We start from the raw sequence: 19,568 nt of genomic DNA, 5'->3' as shown, positions 1-19,568 counted from the left end.
AAGAATGGAAGCCCATGTGGACTGTTGGGAGACGGTACATTTCCTGACAATTCTTTCACTCTAATGGTAGTTATTGATTATAGCGTCTTGGGTAATTTGTGGCTGGTCAAGTAACATGTTTTGACTTTTCCAACAAGAAAATTGGAATTCTGAAAATTATAAATAAAAATTTCCAAGTGACTAAAGAGGTGTTTCATTATTAACGTTCTAAACGACATATACATTTACCACTTTACTGCTTTTGCTTTTACTGTCATTGCTAATCTATCTGTTCTTGTACGGTTCACAAAACCAAAGAATTTCCTGGCAAGAGGCAATCTAAATCAGGTAAGCATTGCTTCGAAAGGCGAGTGCTTTAATCATGTCCTAACATTCAAAAGACCGTAACATTTTTTCAACTTAAATTCAATTAATTAAAGTATATCACGAGTTTCAGAGGTCGAGTTCAGTGATCCATCAGTTGTTTGTAATACCCAGTGCTTGTTACTGCCACGTGCCCTCCTTAATGCCCATCACCCAGTTCCCCCCCGGCCCCCACCTCCCCTCCAGCAACCCTCTGTCTCTCGGTCTCCTCTCAGCAATCTGTCTCCTTTCCGATTAGGAAAAGGTCGTAAATTTTTAAGGGTTAAGAGTCCAAGCAAGAACTGGGGCGCCTGGGCCGCTCAATTGGTTAAGTCTCTGACTCTTGATTTCCGTTCAGGTTTGTGAGATCAAGCCCCACATCAGGCTTCACACTCAGTGTGGAGTCTCTCTCTTTTGCCCTCTTCCCTGCTTGTGCGTGCACATTTTCCGTCTCTCAAATAAATCTTAAAAAAAAAAAAAAAAGTCTAGGCAAGATCTGAGAAATACCATTTACTTTATGTGATTTTTGGATAATTTGAAGGGCATAAGTAATCTCATATCAATGTATCCGTGGTTATAAGAATTTGTTCTACTCCCACTGGCCTATTGGCTGACTACGCATAGCTCATACCAGCTAGTTTCTCCTTGTCCTACCCCACCATAGAGGCTTGGAGACAGGTACTCCTTTCCCCAGATCTGCAGCACTGAGCTCTGGCCCATGAGGTGTAAACGCAAGTTGGCTTAGCCTTCATTCAGGCTGGTGCAGCCCCTCCCTTTTCTTTTCCTTGCCTTGCATGTAGATATGATAGCTGGAGCTGGGGCAGCAATCTTGTGTCAGGAAAGACAGGAGAGAGCCGGATAAATATTGGTTCTGATGTTTTGAGCTGTGGACCGCCAGTACTAGTTACCATCTACTTGTGGATTAACTGCAGGTGAGAAGAACGAGCTCATAATTTTGAAGGTGCTTAGAGCCGAAAGCAGTATTGCTAAAATTTCAGTACTTCAGAGAGCCAGAATCCTGTATCTTTTAGGCAACATTTCTATGCTGCAAGGTTTGAGTCCTGCAAATAGAATCTCCCTGATTAGAATGTTCAAAATGTATAGTCAAAAGTCTTTCAGTATATCTAATTATAAAAGATGAGAGAGGCTCTTTTTTTTTTTTTAAAGAGGTAGTTGGGCTAAAATCACTGAAAAATATTAAAGTATAGAGGAAAAAAAATTGCTCATAAAAGGCTTTTCAAAACCCTAAATCTCCTTAGAGAAAACAATCACCTGGCAAAACCAGTCCAACAACTTCCTGCCTTTAACATCTGTCTGTTCATATTTTCAGAAAATGGCCAAGTGCTACAAATTAGATTTTTTTCACTAAGTATCTTAGCATTATGATGTATTTCCCTGTCACTAAATATATTTCAGAAATGTGACTTTTATACATAACATTCTAAATGTTATTTAAGATGTCCTAGGGATAAACATTGCTTGTGGGCTACTCTGATGATCACTTTGAGATCTAAACTTAATAGAAGTGGAATTACTGAGACAAAATCACAAACACAATTAAGGTCCTTAATGAGCACTTCCATTAGCAATGGGTAAGAATGCTGTTTTTTGTCCAAACCTTGATTACACTGGGTATGATCACATTTTAAAATCTCCGCTAATGATTAATAGGTGAATGAACTTGGGTATCTTCTACTTGGCAATTGCAAATTTGTTCTTTATCTGGTTCTTTATCTCGGGCATGCCATCAGTACCACCGTTTCGCAATCACTAAGTTACTTTCTATTTGGCAAAGTAAACCAATAATGAAAAAGGAGAGAGCCTCACTCATATCCAGGTCATAAATCCAATTTGTCCAAAAACGGATGAGAAATGATCAGTGGCCAGAAATCACAGACTTAGCGTGAAGCAGATTAACTTTAATCATTGCACTGACACAAAAGATACAGTGTGAAGCACAAATCATTGCTCCCTGCTGGCCGCCCCTTCCTCGCCCCGGGTCTGTTGACACAGTTCTTTCTATCTCCTTGCATAACCAGAATGAACATCTTGGCTATCATAGGAAAACAGCAAAGAGACTAGCATTAAATATTGACACAAAGTAAACAGTGTGGCCCAAGGACAGGCATGAGTACCCCAATGCTACTATCTCCTTTCCAGCATGAGCTACTTCTAGCCAAGTGCCCTTTTCTCAAGGGGGAGAGAACATGGTTCCTAACAGAGTTTGTTCTGGGTGACTGGCAATGAAAAATCCTGGATTTACTTAAGTTTGCCTCAAGTAATCTTGATTGGCTCTCAGTGCTGTAATTTCGTTTGATCTCTTTCCATCAAAAGTCTTTTCTAACAGCTTTATTGAAACAGAATTCACACACCACCAAATTCACCCATTTGAAGTTGTACAATTCAGTGGTTTTTTAGTATATTCATCAAGTTGGGCAAACATCGCCACAATCTGATTTTAGAACATTTTCATCACCCTGAAAAGAAACCCCTGTGCCCATTAACAGCCACTCCTCGGCCCCCTCTACCGCCCCCTCTACCCCCCTCTACCGCCCTAGGCAACCACTAATCTACTTTCTGCCTCTTCAAAAGGCTTTTATAGTAAAATAATCCTCAGAATTTACTTTGATTTAGTTCTTGGCTGTTACAAGACTAAAAGGTCACAATAGCACGGTCCCCCTCCCCCCAAATTAAATCAACAATGATAGTCCTGTTAGGTCTCTAAACACAGGAGGAAAATAGAGTCCTGTTCTCAACAAGCCCCTGAGAAGGTTCACTGCTAGTCTTTGCAGGAGACCTGTCCTAGCGGACCTCCAGCATCCCTGGCCCCGGGCTGAGGACTTCAACCCCAGACCCGCCCCTCTGAACTGGTGTTCTCTGTTGATGGTCCCCTGGGCAGAGGATGGCATCAGACTTTCCTGATGGCACGTTTCTGCCAGTAACTGATCCCACCTCTCAAGCTAGAGGAGTGACTTCTATTGTAAACGTGGGGCGAAGCATGCCTGACTAAAAAAAAGTCCTGTGAGGACTTGTTTCGACTCTGAAGTGCTGTACCCTGCTGTGGGAGACACGGCAGGGTTTTTCTCCAGAACATTCCTCAGATGTCTGAGTGTAAGAAAGTTACTCAAAATCAGGGCAACAAAACAATGCCTCTACTACTGGGGAACAGCAAGTGAAGGAAATTTGCTCTGTGGTTGCTAAATTTCATCCCAATAAACCTCTTCTTTAGAAGCCGTCAAGCAGCAGTACCCAGACGGTCTGTGACAACAAGCACAGGAGTTAATACCTGTAGCTCAGCTGTCCCAGAACTGCTTACGCAGCTGTTTTGTGGCCGGTCCCAACAGATACTTTTATGCGGTTTGTCATCCCTTCTGCTGTGTCTTTCCCTTCCCTCCTGACGTCTGGATTTACCAGCACAGACAATGCTTAGTGTTCATAAACTACTCGCATCAGAACTGCCAGGAGAAGGGGAATCAGAACTGTCAGGAGAAGAAGGGAAGGAGAAGGTGCTTGGGCCTGGTAGTTATACAAATCCTCAAACTTTTTCATGTGATTCCAGTCGAATCCCTAGGAAACCACAAGATTTGCTGTGACTAGCTAGTGGGCACGACCCACATAATGATTCCCCTGTCCGGTGCCCCAGCTACCTGCTGTCCTATACGAACAGCTCGATTCTAAGTCATTTTAGCTTCTGGAGTAGCTTAAAGGACAAAGAGCACTTCTGAGCATTTGTTAGATGCAAGCTGGAGGTGCTGGGCCAAGCAAATGGATACGGGTGGGTTGCAACATTCCTGAAAGAAAGCAAGAACGGAGGGGTTTTCTGAGTTGGAAAGAGGGTTTGGGCAACGGTGACTAGAAGTTCTTTTTTAATTCCCCTTCTGACCCTCCCATGCTCTTAGACTTCTGGTGATACACACGGTCATCGGGGTACTTTCTACCGTCTCTTCTCCATAAGACATGAATTCAAATTACTAATAGAAGAAGGAAAAGGAAACTAACATTTATCTGATGGTCTGCTGTTTGCTAGGGACTAAACTACAGGCTGGTCCTTTTTGCCTGAAATACTCTTTCAGTCTTATTAACTTTTAAAAAAATTTTATTTATTTGTCAGAGATCGAAAGAGAGCTCACAAATAGGCAGAGCAGCAGACAGAGTGAGAAGCAGGCTCCCCGCTGAGCAGGGAGCCTGATGTGGGACTCGATTCCAGGACCCTGGGATCATGACCTGAGCTGAAGGCAGACGCTTAACTGCTTAACTGACTGAGCTACCCTAACATCCCTCTTATTAATCTGAGATCTAAATCTCAACTCAGAATTATCCCCTGAAGCTCTGCTTGACCCCTTAGGTTGGACTGTCAACTCAAACTCCTTTTTGCTTCTGTGCGCAGCCCTCTTTTTTTTTTTTTTTAATTGCAGCGTTATAGTGAAGCCATTCTCATGTGTGTCTACATGAGGAAGGGCCATGGCTCATTCTCCTTACATCCCAGCACCTAGCACAGTTCCTAATACAAATTCAGCACCTATGTTGAATTGAACTATGGTTGATTCCCTAAACCACCTTACAGTGGATGTCCCTGGGGACCGAGATATTCATTCCTCCACTTGCTGTCCACTATGGCTCCCAGTCGGGTCCCTCCCTAAGAACTGTCCTCAGCCAGATGGAGCTGCGGTACCCAAAGTTGGGGCTCTCCCTGGGGAGACCGTCTGTAGCCAATGTCTGGTCCATGTGGTGGAGCAAAAGCCCGCGCCCTTTACCTTCAAAGAGCCGTCCCAACTCAGAGCCCACATGGACTCCTAGAGCTTCTGCTGCACCTGCATCACAACATACTCTACCTCAGCTAGCCCTGCCCCGCTCACCCTTTCCAGGGCTGGTTTGGGAGGCACGCCTCAGCCAGCCTCCTGCCCGTAAATCTCCCATTTCAGAGTCTGTTCCTGGGGAACCCAGATCACCACAGGCCCTTTGCTTCCCACTGGTTGGAAGGGCCCTATAACACAGAATGCATTTTCCAGTTCTCTCCTTAGCATTCCATGTGAGAGGTGAGTGACCTTTCCTGAAGGCTTTTTAATGCTTGTAACAGTGGAGAAATGCAGAGGACCTACAAAGACACCTTCTGTATGCTTTCATGTCTTCCTGGAAAGATTTTGCAACCTCCCTCAGCCCTATTTTGTATCTTCAGATAGGAGAACGTGCTGAGAGGCTCAGCCTTGACTAGGGGTCAAGACGGTGTGAGGACCGTTTCTGAGGGGCTGGTGTTTAATCTGGGGCCAAAAGAAGGTCTCTGCTTTTCTGCAAAAGGAGACCCTTCCCAAGCTGAAGCTCAAAGGAGGCCCATTCCAGGCAGCAGCCAGGGTTCACACGAGGAAGTGCCTCAGGACTTGGGGCCACCCAGCGTGGCAGCCGCTCAGTAAGGACCATCCGTAGCCCTGGCTAAAAAAAAGGGAATGAAAACCAAGGGCCATGTGTATAACGAGAATTAAAAGATTATTCACTAAAATGCTTCTGTTACCTTGAAGCCGCTCCTTTTCCTATGCTTTCTTCCTTTTTCCAGTTGAAGCAGATAGCCTTCGGAATTGCTACGACTCATTTCCTTTTGGTTTCTTTGGCTTCTCTCTGAACTGAGCTGGGATTCACTTTCGACCCTTGACAACAGAGGTGGAAATGTGACGTTGGATGGGGCCCCTTCCTTGGGCTGCACGTCGGTCAGCTGTAGTAAGGCTTGCTGGTGCTGCTCCATTATCTGGGTGAGCTGGGAGTCTGGAGAAGCTCTAACAGGCTGGCTGTCCGAGGAAGGGTAGAATTTCCTGACGGGAAAAACACCCCACCAATCTGTTATTAAAAACTGGATACTTGGGTGCCTGGGTGGCTCAGTGGGTTAAGCCGCTGCCTTCGGCTCAGGTCATGATCTCAGGGTCCTGGATCGAGTCCCGCATCAGGCTCTCTGCTCAGCAGGGAGCCTGCTTCCCTCTCTCTCTCTCTGCCTGCCTCTCTGCCTGCTTGTGATCTCTCTCTGTCAAATAAATAAATAAAATCTTTAAAAAAAAAACAAAACTGGATACTTAAGACTTTTAGTAGGAACATCTTTATGACTTTGATGTATTCTTCATTCTCCAAATCAAATTAACGACCTTTAGCTTAATCTTTTAAAAAAATTATTTATTTGAGAGAGAGAGAATCCAAAGCAGACTGTGCTGCTTTGTGAGATATAGAAATAGAAAAATATAGAATAGAAAAAAACCACCCCTTTGAAAAGTCCTTGCTGCTATAAAATACCTGGAAATGTTGGATTAAATTTAAACAAACGTCCTTTTGAATACCTAGATGAATTTGTATGAGGTAGGGAATCTTTGGGACCAAAACCAAAAAAAGAACTGAAAGTAAAGCAGATTTTGGATAAACTAAAGCTATGGCTTGCTTTGTGAGAGTTTTGGACCTATGCGCTCAGGTTCTAACACTTCACTCTGGTACAGGATCCGTGAAATCTTGGCCCCATGTCGGCTGGGGCATCAGTTGAGATGCCTGTGTGAAGGCCTTGGAGAGCTATGTTCTGGATAAAAAGTTGGATTAGTGATTAGCTCAGTCACGAGCCTTGAGACTCAACAAAGCAAGCCGATCTCTCTTGGTCTAGGAATTTCTATACAACAGTATTTGGGGTTCATATTTACATTCCCATTTAGTCATGGAATCTAAGACCAAAAAAATGACATGAAAATGATCCCAGAGGAGGGATGCCTCTGCATATCTGGCAGAAGCAAATATAAAGTTCTCTGGAGAGATCTATTCCTTCTCAAGCCTGCCGAGGCATCTACAGACAGGATGACTAAACTACATTCACAATCCAAAATCCTAGAATCTCTGAGGAGATAATCTACCAAGCAGGAGAGTCAGCAGACACCTACACACACACAAGAAGGAGTGGTAGATTTCTGAGAACTTTTGATAGAATATTAGATAGCATTCTTTTTTTTTTTTAAAGATTTTATTTATTTGACAGAGATCACAAGTAGGCAGAGAAGCGGGGGAAGTGGGGAGTAGGCCCCCTGCTGAGCAGAGAGCCGGATGTAGGGCTCAATCCCAGGACTCTGGGATCATGACCTGAGCTGAAGGCAGAGGCTTCACCCACTGAGCCACCCAGGCGCCCCTAGATAGCATTCTTAAAGCAAGCATGTTTAAAATGATTCAAGACCTGAAAGAAGAAATTAAAACCCCGGGAAACCTATTTTGAAAAAAGAACAAGAAGGTTTTAATCAGAACCAAATAAAAATTCTAGACATGAAAAATACTAGGATTGAAATTTACAACTCAGTGGGTACATTGTAGCCGTACTGGCTACAACTGAGGAGAGTTATTGTATTGGGAAACATACGGGAGGAAATTTCTCAGGAGTACACATAGAAAAAAGAAATAGAAAATAACCGAATTAAAGAGATGTAGAGTCTAGAATAACAGATTTTTAACATACATCTCTTTGGTGTTCCTGGAGGGAAAAAAGAGGGTAAATAATTTTTCATAAGATTCATGGTATTTCCTTTGCCTATTTCCTAAAAAAGGGAAATGGATGATAATTGTGTAGAATTTATGAAAGAGATGAATCTCCAGATTTAGGAATCAATAGCAGGATTAAACATTTCATACTTAGACCTAACACAATGAACTTCAAAATGCCAAGCACAAAGGGAAAAGATAAAAAAAAAATTATATTGACAAAAAACTCTTCATGGAAACTGGGAGATAGAGAAATGTTTTCAAAGAGTTTAAGTCTTCACCAGGTTAAACCATAATTCAAGATAGAGCATAAGAGAATTTCCGGTAAATTTACCAGTGACTTACTTTTGTTAAAAAAAAAATTCCAAAGCTATCTGCTTCAGGAAGAAAGAATAAAATGGAAGAAAAACTGTGAGGTAAAGACATAAATAAACAGTTAAATTTAAAACATTGTATACAGTGTTAAAGCGAAGTGAATTAAGCCTCGCTGAGGCAAATACTGTATGATCCCACTCATAAATGAAATCCCAAAAATAAAAAACAGAATCTGTCCCATAAACCTAGAGAACAAACTGATGCTGGTCAGAGGGGAGGAGGTAGGGAATTGAGAAAAATGGGTGAAGGAGAGGGAGGTGCAGGCTGCCGGTTATGGAATGAGTAACTCATGGGAATAAAAGTCACAGCATCAGGCACAAAGTCACTGGTATTGTAACAGCAGTGTAATGGGACAGATGATAGCTACACTTGTGAACATAGCATATTGTATAAACTTGTCAGATCACTGAATTGTACACTTAAAACTAAAGGGACTTTGTCAACAATACTCAAATTAGAAAGAGAATATTTATTTCCAAATCAGTAGGGGAAAAAGTAACAAAACTCTATTAGTTCAATAGAAGATCTAGATATCTGTATATATAGAGAGCTATAAAAGTATAGAATAATAGGGTGATTGAAAGGACAAATTAAGATGGGAGAAATAAATCCAAATATGATTATCACAATAAATGTAAGTAGCCTAACGCTGGAAATCCATTTGTGATAAAAGCCCTTTGCAAAAGGATTAGGAATAGGAGAAATTTCCTGTCTCCCCTCCCTGTCTTCCAAAAGTTAAGTATTTTTAATGATATGAATGTTAGAAGCATTCCCTCTAAAGTTGGGGAAAAAAGACCAGGATCCTTGCTACCTATCACTGTCTCCTCCAGGAAGCTAAATCCGAATTTTAATGCCTCCAAGTACAGCATACAGCACTGAAATGCCTTTTCATCACTTCAGATATGCAAAATTGTCTCCCTACTTTGAAAGTAAGCCCCTGGATGGTACCTGTGCATCATACAACTTTCGTTTCTTCTATAGCATTTTAGTGCTGGATTTAGTGCATGGCAGGTATGTGATAAAACACATTTGATTAAACGACATCAGGAAAGCTCCCTGGGAGTGATTTTTTTTTTTAAATCGCTTTTTCTTTTTTTCTGATTATCGAAGGAATATATCTATATTGCAGGGAACTTGAACCAGTCAAAAGTACAAAGATGACATTAGAAATAATCCAGCCTCTCTTGCCAGAAATAACCAGTTTTGACATTTTGGTGCATTTTTCTTTCTTTGTGCATAGTTTTACATTGTAGAGCTCCTACACCTCAGGTGTAAATTTATACCTTATTATTTTCTTTTTTGTAGAAGTGTTTCCTCATAACTGTAATGGTAAATCATGTAAATCATGGTTACATGATATTTAATGCCATAATTTACCTAAATATTTCCTTATTGAGTTATTGTCATTTTGGTAAACGACGGTATTTTTGTGCATATATGTTTTCTGTATTTTTGATTATATCCTTAGGATAGGTCAACACAGAGTTAGAGATCGTTTCTTCCAAACATTACTTATAACCTTCAAAATATCAAAAAGATCAAAAGGGATCTTTTTTTAAATGACTAGTCCCTCTGTCTGCCGCCCCCCCCACTCCGGCTTAACTACAGTGGAAAAACTAGAGGAGACAGAGAAGAAGAAAAATACATTGAAAGTGGACTATTTGAGGCAGAAATCAGAGCCAACTGGGGCACCTGGATGGCTCAGTCTGTTAAGAATCCAACTCTTGGTTTTGACTCAGGTCACGATCTCAGGGTTATGAGATCAAGCCCTGCCTTGGGCTCCACATTCGGTAAGGTGTCTGCCTGAGATTCTCTTTCTCCTGCTCCCTGTGCCCCTCTCACCTTCCACACTTGCTGCTGTCTCTCCCCCATAAATAAAATAAATCATAAAAAAAAAAAATTCGGAGCCAAGGACCGTGTTAGGTGATGTTTTCCTCTCCCCTGACCATCCCCGTATGTGCCCACCCCCATTCTCCTTCTCCCGTCTTCAGTAGTCTCTCATTTCTCCTCTAGAAAAAACACTTGAGAAAAGGGGAGTTCTTACCATAATATTTCTAAGTTCTTATATTTTGTCTCTGTGTAGGTCTGCTTGGATTGCTTCTTATTTTCCCTCGATCCATTAACATTTTTGTTACTAGCAGACTGGGAGCCTTTCTGGCTCAGTGCCACTGGTCTTTCAGTAAGCTCATTAAGGAAGTTCAAGTCCATATTGGAAAGGGTGTTGAGGTGTAGCTGCTGATGTGACGGTCTATTCTCTTCTTGGCCTCTGTGTCCTCTTTCTTTCTTAACATTCACCAAGTGATTTCCAGTAGAGTTTTTGTACAACACCTTGTCAAAAGTCTGCTGTGGTGCAGCAAATTTATTGGAGGTTGCTTCAGGCTCCTGGCTCCTAAGTGCGCCTGAGTGTTGTAAATCATTGTTAGGCGCATTCATAATTCTGATTGTTTCGTGCTTTACTGAAGTATCAGCAGGCTGATTCTGGTTGTGTTTCTGTCTGGGAGTGCTATGCCGGTTTCTGTGACTGACAGCCAGCTCTTCAGTCACCAGAGGCTTCAGGCCGTGCTGACGTTTATGCTGGTTTCGAATCTTGTGCCGGACTGGTTTTCTGGAAGGTTGCTGGCCATTGGTTGTTTCAGAAGATGGACCTCTTGGCACGCTGTTCGATTTTGCACTTTCATTTTGAGACAGTTGTTCCTGGTAATCCTAAAAAGATACCTTTGGTTAATGTAAACTCAGATGATTGGCAGTCTTCACATTTTACTTAGTATTTTTTCAGACCAGGAGTTGAGACTGCTGGGAAGGTGACCACAGATTTGAAAGGAGATAAAGAGTCCAGGAGGTCCTTTCCTAATTTCAGGATCTGAGCGTGACTAGCTGAGAAAGTCTTCCTGGCAATTTCAGATTACGAATTTTCTAAAAAGAAGTAGAGAGCTTAGAGTGGGCTTGATATTAAAGACAAGTCTTTGACTTCAAGTGTAAAATGAAGTGTTACCAAATGGGGGGTTAGGGAAAGGAGATTTACCTCCACAGGGCTACAAAGAAAGTACAAATCTACATCGAAATACGCAAGTTTATTTCAACTAAGGTGAGCATTTAAAAAAATCTCAACCGGAGAGGACATCAGTGATTCGCTTTACCGAACAAGTACAAGTCAGATACAAGATGCCATTTAGATGATCAGATCTTCTTACTCATATAGGTCAGAAGCTAGAAATGACCTCTTCACCAGATGAAACAAATTAGATTTTATTCAGAGGATTATAAAAGAGTCTGCGCTGTGATAGGACATTTGTGAAGCCACAAGGGTTGTTTTGCTTCAATTCCTTAATATAGCCTGTACTTAGGCAATCAAACATCTGGGGGAAATATTTCAATTTCAGAACGGTCTTTATGCTTTTCAAAGTCTTATAACAACAAAATGTACTCCTGGTATAATAGATACACTATGTAACTATATTGTGCTAAGCCATTTAGAAATATTTTCCAAGGAATAAAGCACTCATTACTTTGTGGAGAACTAGCAGAGTTAAGAGGCCTTTGGAAAGAATGATTAACTGTTTAGTAAAAACAGTAACATGACCATATGCATCAATGTGGTATAGAACTACAAATTATTTCTTTCTGAACACACGTATAAAAAGAAATCTCTGTGCAACATTAATTGAAAAATGCCGGTTACCTTGGTCATTCAAGGAGGGGGGAACCCTTAAAGTGAATAACTCCTATTTTTGCTCAAATGGTTTCAGCTTGCTATGAAGGATGGTCAAATTACTGCAATGAGTTCAACTTTTCACTTTTCTGATATAATTACTAAGATAGCCTATTCCGTATAATATTAAGTGGTATTCTATTTCCAATGACATCTCCCTGTAATGATGAGGTTGAGGCTGTTAAATTTAAAACAGTCCCATACAATGTTACTTTGCATATCAGATTTTCAAGTATTAATGGCTTATCTGAAATTCAAAGCATGTTCTCCTTGCATTCTGGAGGATTGGCTAGGTTCTGATGAGCTTGTCTACACTTTGGATTTTTACCAGTGGCACTCCAAAAAAGGAAGAACTTCCTTCTCTGTGTTTCAGTTGAGAGAAGGGTTCTTCCTTCCATGCAGTATATGGAGCGGCATGGGGGGAAATGCGGGCAGGAAAGCTCTGTAAATTGGTCAGGAGCATCCTTCCTTATAGTGGACCCAGAAGAAAACTGCTACTGTACAATCTTTTCAGGTGTGTTGATGGAACACAGTGGCTATTTTCATGGCCATCATCACTGTTCATGAAGATTAGAAGCCAAAAAAGAAAACAAAAAACACCCACCTGTGCTACAATCTATAAATATTTATTGATGCTGATAACGTCATTTTATTGTATTATTTTAAAAGGTTTTATTTATTTACTTGAGCGATAGAAAGAGAGTGCACAAGCAGGGGAGAAGAGCAGAGAGAGGGCGAAGCAGACTCCCCACCAAGCAGGGAGCTCAATGAGCGACTCATCCAAGGACCCAGAGATCATGACCTGAGCCGAAGGCAGACGCTTAACAGACTGAGGCACCCAGGTGCCCCTGATAAGGTCATTAAAAAAAAAAAAAAAAATGTCCGGGGGTGGCTCAGTCATTTGGGCATCTAACTCTTGATTTCAGCTCGGGTTCATGATCTCCGGGTCCTGTGATCCAGTGGGGCTTGACAATCCACCTGGAGACTGCTTGCGATTCTCTCTTTGCTTCCCTTTCCGCCCCTCCCCCCACTCATGCACGCTTGTGTGAACGCGCATGCGCACGCGGTCTCTCTCAAATCACTAAATAAAGTCTTAAAATGAAATTTTGTCAGCTTTTAACTGTTGGAAAAATAGGTGAGCAGGAGTTTTTTCTGCTGCCATCGGATTATACATGTCTCCGTTCTCTGTCCCCATTCCCACCAACAAAGAAAAAAGCTATCAGGATTTTTTTCCTTAGGTTACCGGACCTGAAATCTTGGGTTGCCACTTGGTTTTCATCACGTTATACCTTTGCAGCTGACAATTCAGATTACAATAGTACTCTTCGCAGGGTGCTTTGTCAACAAGGCCAAGGACTCATCATTTTATGAAACTTCAATTGTCTCAAGTGTTAAATCCGCTATTCACATAAACCTAAGTGCCCAGAGATGGCATTTCAGCCCCCAGAAAAGAAGACATTTACAGGCTTGATGTGATTTCTCTCACCTTCTGAGCAGACTACTTGAGATCTGCGGTTTACTGAAGATTTATTACCCGACAATTGAGACATCAGGTGTCACTTTTAGGTCGCAAGACCGAGTTCCCTCAAGTTAATATACAAAGCCATTCTCAGGCTACTTAATCTCCACCAGCACTGAAATCCTCTATCCCATCCCGCTCTCAATGGGGTTCTTTTGTTACCAATACTCACAATCAGTCCATACTCCATGCACTCAGAATAACTGCTTAATGGCACTGGGTTTTCCCAGCACACACACAGCAGTGGCCATTGGTACAGCGTTCGCATTGGGGAATCCTGACGCCTGATGCAGGGATGATAACTTCTTAGTAAGATCCGTACTTAGTTATTAATGTTCGTTCATACTGTGCCATCCAAGGGCAGTTTGCCCCCAACCCTGTGAAAGGCAGTGTCTGGCTGTTTCTCTTTTATGGCTTTCCTGCTTCCAAGCCATAAACCAGAGGGAAGGATGCACGCTCTGTCTTAGCCAAAGGTTCCTCTGTTTTAAAACAAAAGCCATTCTTGTTCTTTGTTACCCTGATCAGCCCTGAGGGTTGTGCCTGGGCTCCCCATCTGTTGTGTTTATTAACAACAAAACACAAATACTTTGAAGGTGGGGGTTATCAATTCGTCTGATAATATTGAGAACATTTAGAGAACGCGTATTAACTGGCTCTGGTTTTCAGCGTCAGTCAGGGAGGACTCTGTGTTCAGACGAAAAAAAGAAGCATAGCTCTTTTGATGGCGTTGGAGGCAAAACCAAAACAATAGCTCTTATGACTATAAGAGCTAGTAATAATAGGAAGGGTGGGAAACTGACTTAGGATGTGATTACGAGGACTTTGATATTAACGAGTCAAAGATCATCCGTACCTTTCGCCCTGTCGTTCCTTTGCCTTGCCTAGAAAGTCAAGAGTTATTTTAGAGCGGCAAGAAAGGAAACCGCCTATTTCATTTTTTTGGAAGCTTCATTTAATTAGAGAACTTTGTATTTTTTTTTTTTTTCTATTGACCACGTGCTCTGGGCCAGAGAAGGATCTGCTATCCTCTGTTCCCTCACGCTGGCCAGCAAAGGTCAGACCCTTAGGTTAGTATTAGGTCCAGTTCTGGACACACAATGAAGCTGGGATCTGGAAAAGCCCTGAAGGTTCACAGGGGTGCACAGAGTGATTCAGGACAAGACCTATGTGGAAGGGTGAAGTGAAGAGGGGTGACTTGGTTTGAAGTAAAGCCCTTAGGTCCGAGTAGGATGCTCACATAGAAAGAGAGGAGGGTGACCATCAACTATCAGTTGAAAAACTGACCACCACCCCCACGCTCTTCTGCTCTGGCCACCGCTAAACTCTTCGTGGTGAAATCCTCTGGGCACCAATTCCTTTAGCTTTTCATTTTTTCGCACAGAGCATTATTTCAGACTTACAGGAAAACTGCAAGACTAGCATGGAGGACTCCCAGATCACCTTACTGAGATGCGTTAACTTTGGGCCAATTTCATCTTTCTCCGTGGGGGTCTCCATCTATAGACAGATGGACACTCAAACGCACGTATGCGTCATTTCTGTGATATTGTGTGCATTGTTCCTACTTAGTTTTTTTCTGAATCCTTTGAGACTGGCATGTATGAGCTGCATGTTTCATTCCCTTTTCATGGCACCTTTTTAAGCCCTGCAGAGTCTGACCCTGCCCACTGATGTCTCTTTCTTGAGATTTTCGTCTTGGGTTCCATGACACTACTGAACCCTGGGCAGCCTTCTATCTCTCTGGCAAGCCCTTCATGGTCTCTCACCTTCTCTCTTCCTCTGCTTACCCTTAAAATTGAACCATCCTATACCAGGCCCTGTTCTTGACCCTTCTCTCTTCTCCCACTACCTGTGATTCTGGGGGCATCTCAGCAATGCCTACAGCTTCAGTCCACCAGGGAGTGGAATCTTACCATCAAATGTATGTTGCTGACTCAGATGTCTTTCCTGGGTTCTATTCTCGGATCATGTTCCACCTCCAAACTCCACATCAGGCTCAGCACTCCTGTTCTCGTGCCCTTTCCGCATTCCAGCGCGGACGAAAACCCTCCTTTTCTTCCTCAGTGGTGTCAGTACCACTAATCAGACCCTCCGAAACCACTCTTTCTCTCTCCCCCATTTACTTTGTATCCAAACAATTGCTGAGTTTGTTAGTCTCTCTCCTTGACCGCTTCTGGCAGGCTCTGAGGGGGCAGCCCTGACCCAAGGGAGGTTTCATGCCCTTGGTGGATTTCTATCTATCCACCGTACTGAAAAGCAAGCTATTGGTGTGCAGAGTGTGAGACAGACCCAGCCCCGCCCTGAGTGCCCGTGTGATCTCTTGCGGGAACAGCAGCAAACTGCCCCTCAACTGCTTTTGCTGCCTCTGCAATGTCATTTCCTCCCAATCTACGCTCTAGACCCTCGCTGGAATGAATTTTCTACCATGTTAAGTCTGATCGCGTCATTAACCTGGTTAAAATTGGCCAGTGGCTTCCTGCCATTTGCAGGATAAAATCTGAAATCTTTTGGCCAACATAAAAGCCGTTCAGGGCCCCTGCCTCTAGTTACCTGTCCAGCCCGTGTCACAGCACTGCCCTCCCTCACACCCACTCCCCGGATGCTGACCTGTGGCTGAGGCTGTGGACACACCACATCTCTCGGGGTCTCAGACCTCTGCTGCCACTTGCCCGTTTGCCGTATTTTGATTCATCCTTCTAGGGTCAGTTCAGGTGCTATCTCTTCTCAGGAGGCTTTTCTTGTCTTTTTAAGGCAGAATTTGGTGCTTCTTTTAACGTTCCTACTGCATGTTCAATTACTGCATTATAATGATCCCATTACTGTCTTCCAGCTAAAGTTTTGGGCTCCTTGAGGGTAAGGACCATTTTTTTGTTTTTAAAGATCTTTTATTACTTTATTATTATTTTTTTTAAGTTCTTTTTTTTTTTAAAACCTTGTCCTTTTGGAGCCAGACCCCTGACCCTGAGTGCCTGGAATATAGTAGGTACTCAATAAATATTTGTTGTGGGAATTATTTTGGTTTCATATAAAGACATTTCTTATTAGTGGGAGCTATTCATTGTTATGTAGAGTCATCTAAAGCTATCTTTCAAGAAAAAAAAATTTTCAGAGAGGCCCATTTTCATGAAATGATTTTTAAATGTTTCTGTAACCAGCCAGTAAATATTTACTGAGTGTTCGCTTTGGGCAAAGCACTGTGCTAAGAGATATAAAGAAAACATAACCATCTTAAAGATTTTATTTATTTATTTGTCAGAGAGAGAGAGCGCAAGCAGGCAGAGCAGCAGGCAAAGGCAGAGAGAAAAGCGGGCTTCCCACCGAGCAAGGACCCTGGGATCATGACCTGAGCCGAAGGCAGAGGCCTAACCAACGGAGCCACCCAGGTGTCCTGAAACATAACCATCTTAACATTCAGGCAGCTTCTGGTATAGCTGGTACAGAGGGAACACAGGTACAGCAGCCGGGTGTGATAAACCCCGAGGGAGTGATCCAGCCCACGGGCGGGCACAGTGGTCGTGGAGAGAGGGGCTGGGGAGGGAGAGGGACAGACTGGGCAATCTCTGTGAAGGATGGGGACCAGAAAGAAGGCTCTGCATTTGGGTAGTTGAACTGGAAAAAGAAAGGCAATGAAGCTGAGTGCCTGCCTCACTGGCGTATGCAGAGGGAGTTAAATCCGTTCTTACTGAAGGGAAGCATCCCACAGACCACTCTGCATTGATTGTTTTAGGTCTACGACCTTTAGATGTCTGGCTCCTCCTTGTCCTCATTCGCGAGTGGGTTATGAACAAATGAATTCTAGTACACCCAGAGAACACACAGCATTCTTTTGGCTTCTTCCAGTTTTCTTCCATATAAAATTTTTGACTGCCTCTGTCAAAAGCCATGCCACAAATCCAGCCCTGTGATTATGTTATCACTGGCTGAGATCCTATAATTTTCTGTAGTGATGATTATGGAAGCTCTAGGTTGCGAGAACCTTATAATCTTCAAATGGGTTTTCTATAGGGGAGTAGGGTTATGGACATTGGGGAGGGTATGTGCTTTTGGGTAAATTGGAAGGGGTGGTGAACCATGAGACACTATGGACTCTGAAAAACAATCTGAGGGGTTTGAAGTGGCGGAGGGGTGGGAGGTTGGGGTACAAGGTGGTGGGTATTATAGAGGGCACGGTTTGCATGGAGCACTGGGTGTGGTGAAAAAATAATGAATACTGTTTTTCTGAAAATAAATAAATTGGAAAAAAAAGAAAAAAAAAGGGTTTTCTATAATAATTTAAGTAACGGGAGAAAAATATCCTAGAATAATAGCATTTTGCTGCTGGGATGCATCTTGTAGCTCATATCGGGCAACTCTTCATTTAATAAGGGAGAAACTTTGAGCTGAGATTTCCCCAAAGTTCTGCATCAACTTAAAGACAAGTGAGGGCACCTGGGTGGCTCCGTCAGTAAGTGTCTGCCTTTGGCTCCGGTTGTGATCCCAGGGTTCTGGGATCGAGCCCCGAGTTGGGCTCCGTGCTCAGTGCAAAGCCTGCTTCTTTCTCTCCCACTCCCCCTGCTTCCTTCTCTTGCTGTGTCTCTCTTTGTCAAATAAATTAAAGAAGTCTTAAAAAAAAAAAAAAAGGCGAAGGTCCAGGAATCCGTGTCTTCTGACCCAGGCCATTCTCTGTAACACAGGACAAAATCTTAAAGTGTTTCCCTTGTCCTCTCCATCCTGTTGGCCAAGCTCCCCGGGCTCTCTCTGAGGTCTGGCGTTGACCTTCATCTACATTTCACTGCCACGGGCATTTGAGTACCTCTCTACCTCTGAGGGCTGTCCTCCTGGCATCAGCTTTCAGGAAGCTCTGGGTGAATGACTGTTTTTATTCTTTTATTTTTTATTTACTTATTTTTGCAACTCTGAGAGTGACCTGGAAACCATTGAGAAGGAAAAAAGATGATCCAGGCAGGCCCTCTTTTCTAAATTCAGGGGCGCCTGGGTGGCTCAGTGGGTTGGAGCCTCTGCCTTCGGCTCGGGTCATGATCTCAGGGTCCTGGAATTGAGCCCAGAGTCAGGCTCTCTGCTCGGCGGGGAGCCTGCTTCCCTCCCGCTTTCTGCCTGCCTCTCTGCCTACTTGTGATCTCTGTCAAGTAAATAAATAAACTCTAAAAAAAAAAAAAAATTCAAAATTCTCTGAAACTGGAATGAACTTTGTTTTTCTTACACCTTTAGCACTGTACATAGTTTGAACTGATGGTGTCAGGCTTTCTGGGCTGGGTGATTTTGTAGGGCTCACCCCTCTTTTCAGCGGGGATACAGGTGTAGGAATGACTGCTCCACAGAAGTCCATATACTGGTTCCAGAAGAAATCATCTGCCAGTGCTTTTTCTCTTCTAGAGAAACGGTCGGTGGGGACTGTTTCGCAAAAATCTTCCCTAAAATCACATTATGATGTCAGAGTAGTAAACCCAGGGCCAGGAAGGATGTTTTCATGCTAAATTACTTGTAGGTAGGCTTTCCCATCCTGCAAAAAGGAGGGTTCAGGGACGTTCTGGGGATTCTCACCCATTTTCAGCGATTGTGTTCCCCATCAGCTAGGGATGCCATTAAGGAAACGGACTTGGAAGCAGTGCTGATTTGGACAGTATTCTGCGGCTGTGACTCCTCCCGCTCCCCCCCCCCCCCCCCCCCCCCCCGCCAACACACATTTTCTCCATGCCTTGCTTCTGTTTGGGGTTTTAACTCTGAATGTTTAAAGGGTGATGTGATGATTTTTCTTCTAGGAAATTTAGAACCTTTGGAAAAATGGGTAGACTTGGCAGGCTGAACCAGCACGGCCTATCTAGGCAGAAACCAGTCCTACCCTGACAAGTGTGGGTCACTGCTCTCGGGGACAAGAACAAACCTGTAAGGGATAAGAAGTGAGTCATGAAACTTGCTCATATTTAGCAGGGACCCTTGAAACCCATTTAAAGTTCAGTCTAGCAAGTAACCTTTAGCTGTTGGGCTCTTTGACGCCATTGGTCTTCAGGATTGATGGCAGCATTTTCGCTCTCTTTGGCGTTCTGAATGGATGTCTTGTCAGTTACGTTGATGGCGTAGGAGATCTAAGAGGGTAAAACATAGAAAGCTTGTTAATGGGATTCGTTTTAAGTCTTAGAGCCA

General features: G+C 43.0%; 1 protein-coding gene across 1 annotated transcript in view; it reads right to left on the bottom strand.

Moving 5' to 3' along the window:
• Positions 1-19,568, bottom strand: part of JHY (junctional cadherin complex regulator) — a 51,722-nt gene that overhangs the window by 4,042 nt on the left and 28,112 nt on the right. Inside the window, exons 3-5 of the mRNA XM_044260640.1 lie at positions 19,397-19,510; positions 10,244-10,902; positions 5,849-6,143 (exon numbers count right to left, since the gene is read on the bottom strand). Coding sequence (XP_044116575.1) covers positions 5,849-6,143; positions 10,244-10,902; positions 19,397-19,510 — 1,068 coding nt within the window. The remainder of the gene's footprint in view (positions 1-5,848; positions 6,144-10,243; positions 10,903-19,396; positions 19,511-19,568) is intronic.

Source organism: Neovison vison, chromosome 7 (genome assembly GCF_020171115.1).
Source record: "Neovison vison isolate M4711 chromosome 7, ASM_NN_V1, whole genome shotgun sequence".
NCBI lineage: Eukaryota > Metazoa > Chordata > Mammalia > Carnivora > Mustelidae > Neogale > Neogale vison.
Note: the sequence above shows the minus strand (reverse complement) of the source record. Positions and strands in the feature narration are given on the sequence as shown.